Below are 15,896 nucleotides of genomic sequence, written 5' to 3'. Positions count from 1 at the left end.
CAAGGTCTCAAGGACAATAAGGGATGGACAACAATGGCCTAACCAACAATACCGAATTAAAAGTATAGATTATTTTAAGTTTATGTGGACAAATAGGTACTCTTGTGGAATATCATACATTCTATCGTACATACAGAAAGGACTGCACAAATATTCAATTGTGCACTGTTATACTATTTCATGTACACAGTCAGATAACCACAGGCATACCTATATACATTCTGTACTGCTCTAGGTTCTCACGTAACACAAGAGACCAATAAATAAGAGCGAGAGTGGACTGTTTTGCTCCTTGCGTCCACCGATAATGCTCTTACAGTCACGTTCCAACAATATTTCAAATGTAGAGAAAGAAAATAAAGACAGTCAGTCATTTCATACTAAAACATTCTGCTTAGACCATAATAAGACCACAAGACATAGCAGCAGAATGAGGCCACTCGGCCCATCGAGTCTGCTCCGCCATTTAATCATGGCTGATATTTTTCTCATCCCCATTCGTCTGTCTTTTCCCTATAACCCCTGATCCCCTTTTCAATCAAGAACCTATCTATCTCTGTCTTAAAGACACTCAGTGCCCTGATCACCACAGTTTTCGATAGCAATCTCAAATAATTCTCAGTTTTCTGATTTAGAACATAGAACATAACAGCGCAGAACAGGCCCTTCGGCCCACGATGTTGCGCCGACCAGTTAAAAAACAGTGACCCTCTAACCTAAACCAAACCCTTTCCATCCATAAACCTAATAATAAAAGTAAAATTTAGGTTAGAGGGTCATTGTTTTTTAACTGGTCGGCGCAACATCGTGGGCCGAAGGGCCTGTTCTGCGCTGTAATGTTCTATGTTCTATGTTCTATGTTCTATCCACGGATCTCTTAAACGCCCCCAAACTAGGCGCATCTACAACTGCAGCAGGCAGGGCATTCCAATCCCTCACCACCCTCTGGGTAAAGAACCTACCCCTGACATCCGTCCTATAACTACCACCCTTTAATTTAACGCTATGTCCCCTCGTGCTAGCTTTCTCCATCCGAGGAAAAAGGCTATCACTATCCACCCTATCTAAACCTCTAATCATCTTATATGTTTCAATAAGATCCCCTCTTAGCCGCCTTCTTTCTAACGAAAACAACCCCAAATCCCTCAGTCTCTCCTCATAGGACCTCCCCTCCATACCAGGCAACATCCTGGTAAACCTCCTCTGCACCCTCTCCAAAGCCTCCACATCCTTCCTATAATGTGGGGACCAGAACTGCACACAATACTCCAAGTGCAGCCACACCAGAGTTGTGTACAGTTGCAACATGACGCTGCAGCTCCTAAATTCAATCCCCCTACCAATAAACGCCAAGACACCGTATGCCTTCTTAACAACCCTATCTACTTGATTCCCAACTTTCAGGGATCTATGCACATAAACACCTAGAATATTGGCGAGGAATATCTAAAAAAAACCCAATAAATCGCCACGCTACGCAATATTGGTTAAATAACTTTCTTCTCACTCTTCCTTGTATGAACAGGTTATTGTTCTTATTGTATCCCTGGTTTTGCTGACAGTCATCCACTTTCTTCCCCAATGCATTCATAAATCAGATAGAGTTTGAATATAGTCGTGTGTGTAAAAAGGAGAGTGAGACACTGATCACGCTGGAATTGAAAGATAAAGCAGCTCAGAAGGAGATCGATGACAGCTTTCACCCTGAGCTGAAGGATGATGAGGAGCAAAGCAATGCGACTCAGCCTAAAGTGGAAATGGAGATTACACATGATTAGAGTGACTGCTTTCCCTGTGAAAGGACAGCAATCGTTCTTCTTGCCATTGAAGTCAACAATTTAACTGCTTTAATATATATTCCACCGCACTGCTGTACTTGTTGGGAGGACATACTCGTAAGTACTTCTTTCCCCCTGGCCTTTCCGAAGATAAAGATTGGATGAATTTGAGCTGTGGAATGTTGTGTGTACTCCTGACATGAAGCCAGGGAAGTAAAATCCCGACCATCCGATTGCAGCTCGGCAGGAGCAGTGCAGGAGTTCCCGGGAATAAAGTCCGCCAGCTGTGTCCCCAACATGTCCAACCAGGAGTAAAGGGTATTTGGTCAGAGAAAACTCCTCCTTACACCCACTACACACCCCCTTCCCTCCCCCCACCTCCCCCTCACCCTCCCTTCCTCCTGCCCCCCTCTCCCGTCCCCTTCCCTCCCCGACTCCCCCTCCCTCCCCTCTCCTCCCCCCTTCCCCTCCACCCCTCCACTTCCCCTTCCCCTCCACCCCTCCACTGCCCCTTCCCCTCCACCCCTCCACTCCCCCTCCCCTTCCCCTCCACTCCCCCTTCTCCTCCATCCCTCCACTCCCCCTCCACCCCTCCACTCCCCCTTCCCCATCCCCTTCCCCTTCCCCTCCCCCCTCCCTCCCCTCCCCTTCTCCCCACCCCCCTCTCCCCTTCTCCCCACCCCCCTCTCCCCTTCTCCCCACCCCCTCTCCCCTTCTCCCCACCCCCCTCTCCCCTTCACCCCACCCCCCTCTCCCCTTCTCCCCACCCCCCTCTCCCCTTCTCCCCATCCCCTCTCTCCCCTTCTCCCCACCCCCCCTCCCCTTCTCCCCATCCCCCTCTCCCCTTCACCCCACCCCCCTCTCCCCTTCTCCCCATCCCCTCTCTCCCCTTCTCCCCACCCCCCTCCCCTTCTCCCCATCCCCCTCTCCCCTTCTCCCCGCCCCCCTCTCCCCTTGTCCCCACCCCCCTCTCCCCTTCTCCCCACCCCCCTCTCCCCTTCTCCCCATCCCCCTCTCCCCTTCTCCCCACCCCCCTCTCCCCTTCTCCCCACCCCCCTCTCCCCTTCTCCCCATCCCCCTCTCCCCTTCTACCCCTCCCCCCTTCCACTTCTCCCTCTCTCCCTCTCCCCTTCTCCCCCTCTCCCTCTCTTCCCTCGCCCCTCCCTCCCCTTTCCCATGCCCCTCTCCTCCCCGTTCCCCCCCAACCCCCACCCCCCACACCCCCAACCCCCACACCCCCACACCCCCAACCCCCACCCCACACCCCCAACCCCCACCCCCCCCACACCCCCAAACCCCACCCCACCACTCCCTCAACCCCCCCACCAACCCCCCCCACCCCCCCAACCCTGCCACCTCCCCCAACACCCACCCCCCCTACCGCCCACCCCAACCCCCCCCAACCCCCCCACCCCCTCTTGACCACCTTCTCCACCTGCATTGCAACTTTCAGTGACCTGTGTACCTGTACACCCAGATCCCTCTGCCCATCAATACTCTTAAGGGTTCTGCCATTTACTGTATATTTCCTATCTGTATTAGACCTTCCAGAATGTATTACTTCACATTGTCCCCATTAAACTCCATCTGCCATCCTTCTGCCCAAATCTCCAATTGGTCTATATACCGTTGTATCCTCCGATTGCCTTCATCGCTATCCGCAAATCTACCAACATTTGTGTCAGCCAGAAACTTACTAATCAAACCAATTACATTTTTCTCCAAATTATTTATATATATTACAAACAGCAAAGGTCCCAGCACCGATCCCTGAGGGACACCACTTGTCACAGCCCTCCATTCAGAAACACACCCTTCCACTGCTACCCTCTGTCTTTGACTGAGCCAGTTCTGTATCCACCTTGCCAGCTCACCTCTGATCCCAGGCGACTTCACCTTCTGCACCAGTCTGCCATGGGGGACCCTGTTAAAGGCATTACTGCAGTCCATGTAGACAACATCCACTGCCCTACCCTCATCAATCATCTTTGTCACTTCTTCAAAAAACTTGATCAAGTTCGAGACATCACCTCCCCTTCACAAACCATGTTGCCTCTCACTAATACGTCCATTTATTTCCAAGTGGGAATAAATCCTGTCTCGAGCCCTCCTTACTCCTTGCTTAAGTTTCTTTCTACTTTCCTTGTATTCCACACTTGCTTCATGTATTGCCAGCCTCCTAGCTTTAACAAATCATTCCTTTACTCGTGTCTGCGTGGGTTTCCTCCGGGTACTCTGGTTTCCTCCCACAGTCCAAAGACACGCGGGTCAGGTTGATTGGTCATGCTAAGAAATTGCCCCTTAATGTCCAGGGATGCGTAGGTTAGATGGATTAGTGGGTATTGTATGTAGGGATATGGGGGTAGGCACTGGGTGGGATTGTGTTCGGTGCTGACTCGATGGGCTGAAGGGCCTCTTTCTGCACTGTAGGGTATCTATGATTCTATGATTCAATTCATGTTGAACAATTATCAGACCCTGTCCACCTTTGAAACATTGGCCTGCTGCTTTTTAAACTATCAATATGTCTCATCTTCCAGCTCTCAGAAGCTATCATTGGCCAGAAATGTTAACCTTTTTAGAGCTGGAATTGTGCGCATAATTTTCACATTTGTGTATATAATTTTCAGAATTCTAGGGTGTAGATACGTGCAGAACCCAATAAGAACTTCGGCGTCTAGCTGTCTGTTCCTGGAGTTCAACAACCTCAAAGAAAGGAAGTGTATTTCACAACCAAAGCACCACATGGCGGAGGAAATAACACTGAGATGCAGCTATTGCTGTAACATAGACCAGTAACAGCGGGCTGTGTCTGAGTAAGTGAGTAGAAGTAAATGAGTAGAGGTAAGGAACTGATACCACAGAATCTGCTGAGACGTGAATTGACTACGTGACAAAATCATTGCGTGACAAAGAACATACGTAAGCTTGCAGCACTTAGTCAGTGAAAAATGTCCAGAAAGTTGAATAAACAACCGGAACCTGTTCCCGAGTCTCCTCTGGTGATGATTGAGTTGACTCGGGCTAACTTCCCAGAGTTTACCTTCTGGAATCCTGGCCTACTTATATTTCCAGACCTATCCTTTAGTCCGTTAATTGCCCGCTGAAAATATCAGTTAAAAGCAAAGAACAAATTGTTTATCAATGATGCCCTCGTCTCGTGAGAGAATTTTAAAGTTCCACACCAGGTCTACTTCACATGTGGCTCTGTTGATGCTGAGTTACTTCCACACTACTGTCTGTGAGAAATTCCAATTTGGTGAATGATATATTTTTAAATTGCCGAGACTATTAAACACCGCAATGGTGGTGAGCAGGTGACCTATCAAATGAGTTGAAATCTGCAGAGTTTGACACAAAACTATGATTCAATTTTCAGCAGTAGGTATTTACAGAGCTACAGAACCAAGTGTTATCACTTACCCCACAGTCGGCTACACAGAGTCAAAAGCAGTAGCTTCCCACCAGCCAATATGCGAAAGGTCCTAACGACTGCAGCAATATTTGATAGATTTCACATCTGAAATCTGGAAACGATTTTGCCTATGTACAGAAGTCAGTGTAGGAGTTACCCATTCGGTGTAGGAGTTACCCATTCGGTGTAGGAGTTACCCATTCGGTGTAGGAGTTACCCATTCGGTGTAGGAGTTACCCATTCGGTGTAGGAATTATCCGTTCTGTCCCATGAATTTTCTCCGCCCATTATCGCTGTGGTCTCTCTACAACCCATTTTAAATAATGGGGTGATGTTACCCACCTTCCAATTATTTGGAATTGTTCCAGAGTCTATGGAGTCTTGGAAATTGGCCACCATTATTTCAAAAAGTTCCAGAGAGGGTGGATGGAAAAAGAATGTTCCCGATAGTGGTTCTGTCTGGAACCAGGTGTCATAGTTCTGAGTGTGCATGTGTAACTGTTCAGGACAGCAATGAGGAGACATTTCTTGCGCAAATCAGCACAAATGGGTATGAGCTAGTGGCCATTACGGAAACGTGGTTGTAGGGTGACCGGGACTGGGAACTGAATGTCCAGGGATATCAGATATTTAGGAAGGATAGACAGGAGGAAAAAGGAGGTGGGGTAGCTCTGTTAATTAAGGATAATATCAGGGCGGTAGTAAGGGAAGATATAGGCACCAAAGAGCAAAACGTGGAATCGTTGTGGGTGGAGATAAGGAACAGTAAGGGGAGGAAGACGCTGGGGGGTGTGGTCTATAGGCCCCCAAATAATAACTTTGGGGTGGGGCGGGCTATAAACAAACAAATAATTGATGCGTGCAGAAATGGAACAGCGATAATCATGGGGGATTTTAACCTGCATATTGATTGGTTGACTCAAGTCGGACGCGGTGGGCTTGAGGAAGAGTTCTTGGAATGCTGTCAGGATAGTTTCCTTGAACAGTATGTTACAGAACCTATGAGGGAGTGAGTTACTGTGTAACGAGGCTGGTAGGATTGGGGATCTTCTTGTGAGGGATCCTCTTGGGATGAGTGATCACAGTATGGTTGAATTTCTGATACAGATGGAGGGTGAGAAAGTAGGGTCTCAAACCAGTGTCCTCTGTTTGAACAGAGGGGAGTATGATAGGATAAGGGTGGAATTGGCCAATGAAGACTGGCGGCACAGACTGGTTGGTAGGACGGCTGAGGAACAGAGGAGGATTTTTAAGGAGATTTTTTTCAGTACTCAGCAAAAGTATATTCCAGTGATAAAGAAGGACTGTAAGAAAAGGAATAACCAGCCGTGGATATCGAAGGAAATAAAGGAGAATATTAAATTAAAAACCGATGTGTACAGAGCGGCTAAAAATAGTGGGGAATTAGAAGATTGGGAAAGATTTAAAAAGCAACAAAGAATCTCTAAGAAAGCGATAAAGAAAGGAAAGATAGAGTATGAAACTAAACTAGCTCTACATATAAAAAATGATAGTAAAAGATTTTACAGATATATAAAGGAGAGTGGCGAGAGTGAATGTTGGACCTTTGGAGGATGAGGGGGGGGATTTAATGGTGGGAAACGAGGAATTAGCTGAGATTTTAAATAAGTTTTTTGTGTCGGTCTTCATGGAGGAGGATACAAATAGCTTACCAAATATTAAAGATAGAGGGTTGGTAGGAGATGAGGTCCTTAATACAATTACTGTTACTAAAGAGGTAGTGCTTGATAGACTAATGGGACTGAAGGTAGACAAATCCCCGGGACCGGATGGAATGCATCCCAGGGTTCTGAAAGAAATGGCAGAAGTAATAGCAGATGCTTAAGTAGTTATTTATCAAAATTCGCTGGACTCTGGGGACATGCCGGCAGATTGGAAAACAGCTACTGTTATGCCACTGTTTAAAAAAAGGTAGCAGACAAAAGGCGAGGAACTACAGGCCAGTTAGCTTAATGTCCGTAGTTGGGAAAATGCTAGAATCCATCAGTAAAGAGGAAATAGCGAGACACCTAGAAAAGAACGGTTCGATCAAGCAGACGCAGCATGGATTCATGAAGGGGAAGTCGTGTTTGACGAACTTACTGGATTTTTATGAAGATGTGACTAGTGCGGTAGACAGAGGGGAACTGGTGGATGTGGTGTTTTTAGATTTCCAGAAGGTGTTCGATAAGGTGCCTCACAAAAGGTTGCTGCAGAAGGTTAGGGTACACGGAGTTGGGGGTAAAGGATTAGCGTGGATTGAGGATTGGTTGTCTAATAGGAAGCAGAGAGTTGGAATAAATGGGTGCTTTTCTGGTTGGCAGTTGGTGACTAGTGGAGTGCTGCAGGGATCGGTGCTGGGACCTCAGCTGTTTACCCTATACATAGACGATCTGGAGGAGGGGGCTGAGTGTAGGGTAACAAAGTTTGCTGATGATACGAATATGACTGGAAAAGCGAATTGTGTGGAGGGCGCGGAAAGTCTGCAGAGAGATTTGGATAGGCTGAGTGAGTGGGCGAGGACCTGGCAGATGGAGTATAACATTAGCAAATGTGAGGTTATCCACTTTGGTAGAAATAATAGTACGAGGGATTATTATTTAAAGGGTGAAAAGCTGCAGCATGCTACGGTGCAGAGGGACCTGGGGGTCCTTGTGCACAAATTGAAAAAACCCAGTCTGCAGGTGCAGCAGGCGATCAAGAAGGCGAATGGGATGTTGGTCTTTATAGCAAGGGGGATAGAATATAAAAGTAGGGAGGTCTTGCTGCAACTGTACAGGGCACTGGTGAGGCCGCAGCTGGAGTACTGTGTGCAGTTTTGGTCCCCTTATTTGCGAAAGGATATATTGGCCTTGGAGGGAGTACAGAGAAGGTTCACCAGGCTGATACCAGAGATGAGGGGGTTAGCTTATGAAGAGAGATTGAATAGACTGGGCCTGTACTCGTTAGAGTTTAGAAGGCTGAGGGGGGATCTTATAGAGACTTACAAGATAATGAAGGGGCTAGATAGGGTAGAGGTAGAGAGGAGGAAACTGTGCCCTCTATTTCTGGTTTCCTTTTTAGAAAGGACAGCAGGACTAGAGGGCACAGCCTCAAAATAAGTGGGGGGGGGAGCAGTTTAGAACGGAGTTGAGGAGGAACTTCTTCACTCAGAGGGTGGTGAATCTCTGGAATTCTCTGCCCATTGAAGGAGTCTACCTCGTTGAATATACTTAAGTCACGGGTAGATAGATTTCTGATAGACAAGGGAATTAAAGGTTATGGGGAAAAAGCGGGAAAGTGGAACTGATCCACTTCAGATCAGCCATGATCTTATTGAATGGCGGGGCAGGCTCGAGGGGCGAGATGGCCTACTCCTGCTCCTATTTCTTATGTTCTGTGTTGATGTTACTCACCTTTAATTATCATAAATGGTAAGTTGCAAACTAGAGCTAAATAGTAATAATGTAGGACATTCTGCCAAGTGACTCTGGTGCAGTTCCCCATTGGGTTTCCTTGACTGGAAACGTTTGTACTCCCCCAGTCACACCCCTAACTCTGAGTCTGGGACCACTCAAACTGGGAAAAGGGATAGAATTTCAGTTTGGGCAAATTGAATTCCATTGTTGGTAGCGAAATGGAATATCGAGCAAATCCGTGGCGAATTACTCGTTAATCCTGGTGCCCAACCTGACCTTCTACCCACTGGTGTCCTCAGCGTCGTTCCAGCTCAGATGAACTAACCTGGTCTCGGCCAGTGGAGGAACACCCTTCCTCCACGTGGACTGGCTGCTCACCGGTGAGAGCAGTCAGCCGCTGAGCAAGTCCCAGCTCCTGAGACCGTTAAAATCCCATCCCCGGGACAGAGACAGTGGAAAGAAAACTAATCCTGGGAAGAAGATCTCCAGGATCTGGGAGCCTCAGAGGCCTGATGGTCCAATCACAGACAGGACGGGGGGTGGGGGTGCAGGGAATGGAGGAGGAGACCTTCCTGTTGGCGACAGAAATTTATACTGAAATTCTCCGAATGTTTCACTTCAACGAGAAGAAAAGACAAATTTACAGTGGCAAAAACCAGACGGTCGCTCCCAGTGGTCTAAAATATAAGGATAGGGATTGGACGACTTGAAACGTCATAGAACTGTGTTCGAGATGAGACCGTTCCTTTCCATATTGGAACGTTAGCTGCGTGCTGAGATGTTGATGGCTATCCACGTGTTAAACCTGTTCCAGATATCTCCTTCCGACACACCTCCGCCCGTCACTGGTTGCTCACCATACTCCCTGCACTTTGCGGCAGCTAAAAGCAATTCCTCTTAACAAAACAAATCTCTTTTTATTGTTGCCTCTCATTGTTTCATTAAGACCGATCCACTCCACGGACTGGCACCTCCGCGTGGTTGCTACTGGTAACAGTTAAGGTTGTTCTCAATGATCCCCAAAATTAGTCACTCCTCAGCTAGAATGAGTTCAAAGTGTTTACACCTGAGAAGTTACGCTGAGTTGGCCTGAGAATGCAAATTAGTCACAAATATCGCCTTTCGTTTTAACTCAACAGCAAACTGTGTCAAATCCAAAGCAACTTTGGGGCGGCCCAGTGGCGCAGTGGTTAGCACTGCTGCCCCACGGTGCCAGGGACCCGGGTTCGATCCCCAGCTTGGGTCACCATCCACGCGGAGCCCACGCGCCCTCCCCGTGTCTACATGGGCCTCCTCCAGGCGCTCCGGCCTCCTCCCGCAGTCCAAAGATCGTAGAATCTCTACAGTACGGAAGGAGGCCACGCAACACATCGAACCTGCACCAAGCACAACCCCACGCACCCGCTCTGCCGATTCCCCCCTCCCTCAGGGTCAACTCAGCGTGCCCATCAACACAACTGACACAAGTTAGGTGGATTGGCCATGCCCAACTGCCCCCTAGTGTCAGGGGAACCACCAGGGCAAATCCGTGGAACCACGGGGAACAGAGCCCGGAGTGGGATCGCCACCAGCGCAGGCCCAGTGGGCTGAATGGTCTGCCCCTACACTGTAGGAATTCTGTGACTCTAGCTTAGCCGATGATTAATAACTTCATATTCACAGTGTTAGCTGCCTTGTCAGAATCTCATACTGGCATTGTACAGTCACACAGGCATTTGTACATGCTGGGGTTGTGGGCCAGGGATGTGTAGGTTAGAGGGTAAAATATGTAGGGATATGGGGGTAGGGCCTGGGTGGGATTGTGTTCAGTCCAGAAGAATTGAAGAAGCTAAAAGCTGGAATTTCAAACCAGAGTCTGGGGGAGTTTTTGATGATTGATTTAGATGAGTGTTCAATTCAAATTCCCTGCTTGAAGCTGTTCCAAGAAAATTTATAATTTTAACATGGTCCCAGATGCATTTTGTCTTCCAAAACTAGGGAGCCTCTTTATATTCCAGCCAAGAAAATTATCATGAACAGTAATTGACACATTACAGATTTTTCTCCTGCGTGTTTTTGTTGTACATTCAGACACATGTGCTCCATATGGAATATATATACAGCCGCACTTGGAGTATTGTGTACAATTCTGGTCCCCACATTATAGGAAGGATGTGGAGGCTTTGGAGAGGGTGCAGAGGAGGTTTACCAGGATGTTGCCTGGTATGCAGGGGAGGTCCTATGAGGAGAGACTGAGGGATTTGGGGTTGTTTTCACTGGAAAGAAGGCGGCTAAGAGGGGACCTTATTGAAACGTACAAGATGATTAGAGGTTTAGATAGGGTGGACAGTGATAGCCTTTTTCCTCGGATGGAGAAAGCTAGCACGAGGGGACATAGCTTTAAATTAAGGGGGGGTAGTTATAGGACGGATGTCAGGGGTAGGTTCTTTACCCAGAGGGTGGTGAGGGATTGGAATGCCCTGCCTGCTGCAGTTGTAAATGCGCCTAGTTTGGGGGCGTTTAAGAGATCTGTGGATAGGTTTATGGATAGGTTTAGGTTAGAGGGTCATTGCTTTTTTCTTAATTGGTCGGCACAACATTGTGGGCCGAAGGGCCTGTTCTGCGCTGTAATGTTCTATGTTCTATGTTCTATATCACTGACTGGAAATAAATCAGTGCTGTAATCTGTAAAGACTGGTCTGTATTTAATCTACAAAACTTGCGAGCAAGTTGGGCAACACAGCATTGGTGTCCATTACATCCAGTGGATGGATCACAGCAAATGATGTTCTTCGATGGTTAATTATTAGCAAGGTGGTTCCTGCACCGCGTTGCAACACCAGTTAAATCTGATTCCTCAGCACAGCCGAACAAAGCAGATTACGCACTTCTAAAGCCGGATTTCCAAAATTCTTTTCCCCCTCGCTTTTTAGTCCCAACTTTCCCAAGCCCCAGATGCCTGCATTCTCCACTCAATGTGGAGGTGCTGGTGTTGGATGGGGAAAGTGTGGTGGGGGGGGGCAGAGTAAGAATTCTCACAACACCAGGTCAAAGTCCAACGGGTCCACCTGGAACCACAAGCCCCCGGAGCCACTACTTCCCCCCTCTTTCCTCACTCACTGATGAAGGAGCAGCGCTCCGAAAGCTCCCGACTCCAAACAAACCTGTTGGACTCCAACCTGGAGCCGTGAGACCTCTTCTCCACTTAAACCACTCCCTGGCTCACCGACATCAGTTGGCAGTGCAGCGGCACAGGGGTTAGCACTACTGCCTCACACAGCGCCAGGGTCACAGGTTCGATTCCTGGCTTGGGTCACTGTCTGTGTGGCGTCTGCATGTTCTCCCCGTGTCTGCGTGGGTTTCCTCTGGTGCTCCGGTTTCCTCCCACAGTCCGAAAGATGTGCATTGGCCATACTAAATTCTCCCTCAGTGCGCCTGGACTGATGCTGGAGTGTGGCAATTAGGGGATTTACACAGTAACTTCATTGCAGTGTTAATATAAACCTACTTGTGACACTAATAAATAAACTTTAAAAACAATATCGGGGTTTTAAATAGCTTTTTTGAACAAACAAATTATTGAACAAAATTTTGTGTTTAATCTGACTCAATTGTATATAGAATCATAGAAACCCTACAGTGCAGAAAGAGGCCCTTCAGCCCATCGAGTCAGCACCGAACACAATCCCACCCAGTGCCTACCCCCATATCCTTACATATTCTACCCACTAATCCCTCTAACCTACACATCCCTGGACACTAAGGGACGCAATTTTAGCATGGCCAATCAACCTAACCCGCACGTCTTTGGACTGTGGGAGAAAACGAGAGCACCCGGAGGAAACCCACACAGACACAAGGAGAATGTGCAAACTCCACACAGACAGTGATCTGAGCTGGGAATCGAACCCAGGACCCTGGAGCTGTGAAGCAGCAGTGCTAACCCACTGTGCCACCCTCTATAGATATGTATTATATATCCTGTTGAAAAAGACATGGAAAATCCTGTGCTTTTTAAATAGGACTGAACAAGTTCTTGTGTTCTAAGTTAGTGGCGAGATTACTAATTGGTGCTGTTTTTGAGAGCTTGTCTTCTCCTGAGGACACATATTTTCTTATTTAAGGCAGCAATGATAATGGCTGGAAAAAAACGTGGATTCACAAATAATGTTTGGAAAACAAAATTAAAAAGCGCTGGGATTGGCTGAGCAGAAGTTGAGTGCGTGGGTACTTGTGGATTCAGACTGTGCCTTACAGCACCAGGGACCTGAGTTCAATTCCTGGCTTGAGTTACTGTCTCCCCGTGTCTGCGTGGGTTTTGTCCGGGTGCTCCGGATTCCTCCCGCTTTCCAAAGATGTGCGGGTTAGGTAGAATGGCCATGCTAAAATTGACCCTCAGTGTCAAGAGGATTTGTTAGGGTACATGCATGGGTTATGGGGATAGGATTGTGGTTGATGCAGACACGATGGGCTGAATGGTCTCCTTCTGCACTGTAGGGATTCTGTGATAAATCACTAAAATATATCAAAACTTTGAAGGAATAAAGAAAAGAAAGTTTAGATAATTATGTAGTTATAGGACCACGTCCAACTTTATATCAGTGAAATGACAGATTTAAATCAATTATCTTTTCAATTTGGACAAATGTTCTGTCAATTTGCTCTAAATCTTCTCGAGCCCCCGGATTCCGGAACTGAATCTGGCTCTGCCTCAACTTTCCAGTGGAAACCCAACATGGATTTATTTTTCAATTATCTCAGGACAGGTTGACATTTGAGCCTGTGCTGATGATGTCAGATTACCGAGAATATTCCCTCCTGCTCGTGGTTACAAACTGTGCAAGGAAGAGATAAGAAATTTTTGAATAAATGTGCTTAAAAATCAATCGTTCCAATAGGTTGCTGCAAAGTTCAACCTCTCAAACACCCAGTTTGAATCCACTGGAACTAAAGTGGAGTTAGGATATGGATCAGTCAGTGGCTGTAAAGATTGTTCAGCACAATCATCTCCTGTTTCTGAGTTCCCGGCTGCTCTGAGAGCCTCCCTCCAACACCCACACTGTCACTCTGCCCCACTTTCCCCCTCGCTTTGCCCCACTCACCCTCGCTCCCCCCACCTCGCTCTCGCCCTCACCCCTCCAAATATCCCTCACTCCCCAGTCCTGAATCGAATGCAGCATTACGGGTATTTGCAGAGAGAAACACAAGCTGAGAAAGACAAGGGAAGACTTTGGGATTGTTACTGATTCAGTGCCAGATCTGAGCAGTTCCCAGTGGAGAGATAGTAGAGGACATGGATGGACACAGGAGGGGTTACAGAGGGGGGGGTTATAGATGGACACGGGAGGGGAGGGTTACAGATGGACAAGGGAGTTACAGATCGACACACAGGGTGACAGATGGACACTGGGGGGGTTACAGATGGACACGGGGGGGTTACAGATGGACAAGGGAGTTACAGATCGACACACAGGGTGACAGATGGACACTGGGGGGGTTACAGATGGACACGGGGGGGGTTACAGATGGACAAGGGAGTTACAGATCGACACACAGGGTGACAGATGGACACTGGGGGGGTTACAGATGGACACGGGGGGGGTTACAGATGGACAAGGGAGTTACAGATCGACACACAGGGTGACAGATGGACACTGGGGGGGTTACAGATGGACACGGGGGGGGGGGTTACAGATGGACACGGGGGGGTTATAGATGGACACGGGGGGGTTATAGATGGACACGGGGGGGTTATAGATGGACAAGGGAGTTACAGATCGACACACAGGGTGACAGATGGACATGGGGGGGTTACAGATGGACAAGGGAGTTACAGATCGACACACAGGGTGACAGATGGACATGGGGGGGTTACAGATGGACACGGGGGGGTTACAGATGGACACGGGGGCGTTATAGATGGACAAGGGAGTTACAGGTCGACACACAGGGTGACAGATGGACACGGGGGAGGTGGCAGATGGACACGGGGGGGGTTACAGATGGACACGGGGGGGTTACAGATGGACACGGGGGGGTTATAGATGGACACGGGGGGGTTATAGATGGACAAGGGAGTTACAGATCGACACACAGGGTGACAGATGGATACGGGGGGGGTTACAGATGGACACGGGGGGGTTATAGATGGACACGGGGGGGTTATAGATGGACAAGGGAGTTACAGATCGACACACAGGGTGACAGATGGACACGGGGGGGGGGGGTGGCAGATGGACACGGGGGGGTTACAGATGGACACGGGGGGGTTACAGATGGACACAAAGGGTGACAAATGGATACAGGGGGTGACAGATGGACACACAGGGTGACAGATGGGACATACCGGGTTATAAATAGGCTGTTGCTCTGCCATTCTCACGCAGTTAGTTCTGTCGGAGCCCCGGAGTCTGAAACTCTTGCTGCAGTGTGACTTTGTGAAGTGTGTCTCTGACCTCGGGGAGAAACTGGCTCCACCTTCACACAAAACCGAAACTCTGCTTCAGTTTCATTTCTGGTCTCTGGCATGTTCAGTCTGAAATCTTGCCAACAGAAAAAACAAGGAAATCGCACTTTAGACTTGATTTCCTGTTTAATTTTACTAAGCCATGCAATGTTATCTTACCCGCATATTTAAACAGGAGAGTGTAACCATTCAGTTAGATTGAATCAGAACTCAGAACAATTGGTTTAACAGGTGGAGGTTTAGGAATAGGCCCTTTGGGCCATCCAGCATTCAAGCTGATCTATGTCAGCATCGTTCCCACCCCCAGCAGGTGATCAGGAAGGCGAATGGGATGCTGGTCTTCATAGCAAGGGGGATAGAATATAAAAGTAAGGAGGTCTTGCTGCAACTGTACAGGGCACTGGTGAGGCCACAGCTGGAGTACTGTGTGCAGTTTTGGTCGCCGCACTTGCGGAAGGATATATAGGCCTTGGAGGGAGTGCAGAGGAGGTTCACTAGGTTGATACCGGAGATGAGGGGGTTGGACTATGAAGAGAAACTAAATAGACTGGGTCTGTACACGTTGGAGTTTAGAAGGATGAGGGAGGATCTTATAGAGACGTATAAGATAATGAAGGGGATGGATAGGGTAGAGGTAGAGAGATTCTTCCTGCTTAGAAAGGACAGCAGGACTTGAGGGCACAGCCTCAAGATAAGGGGGGGTGCAGTTTAGATCAGAGTTGAGGAGGAACTTCTTCATTCAAAGGGTGGTGAATCTCTGGAATTCTCTGCCCGTTGAAGTGGTGGAGGCTGCCTCGCTAAATATATTTAAGTCACGGATAGATAGGTTTTTGATAGACTAGGGGATTAAGGGTTATGGG

At 48.1% G+C, this 15,896-nt stretch overlaps 1 protein-coding gene across 2 annotated transcripts in view; it reads right to left on the bottom strand.

Annotated features, from left to right (window-relative positions):
• LOC145337175 (galectin-9-like) overlaps window positions 1-15,031 on the bottom strand; it is a 59,232-nt gene extending 44,201 nt beyond the window's left edge. Inside the window, exon 1 of one of the 2 annotated variants that reach the window (XM_080181971.1) lies at window positions 14,917-15,031. In XM_080181971.1, coding sequence (XP_080038097.1) covers window positions 14,917-14,946 — 30 coding nt within the window. In that variant the 5' untranslated portion in view covers window positions 14,947-15,031. The remainder of the gene's footprint in view (window positions 1-14,916) is intronic. The other variant, XM_080181972.1, reaches the window with a different exon arrangement.
• Window positions 15,032-15,896: the final 865 nt, after the last annotated feature.

The sequence above is a fragment of the Carcharhinus amblyrhynchos genome, unplaced genomic scaffold (genome assembly GCF_965287045.1).
Source record: "Carcharhinus amblyrhynchos unplaced genomic scaffold, sCarAmb.v2.hapA scaffold_44, whole genome shotgun sequence".
Taxonomy (NCBI): domain Eukaryota; kingdom Metazoa; phylum Chordata; class Chondrichthyes; order Carcharhiniformes; family Carcharhinidae; genus Carcharhinus; species Carcharhinus amblyrhynchos.
Note: the sequence above shows the minus strand (reverse complement) of the source record. Positions and strands in the feature narration are given on the sequence as shown.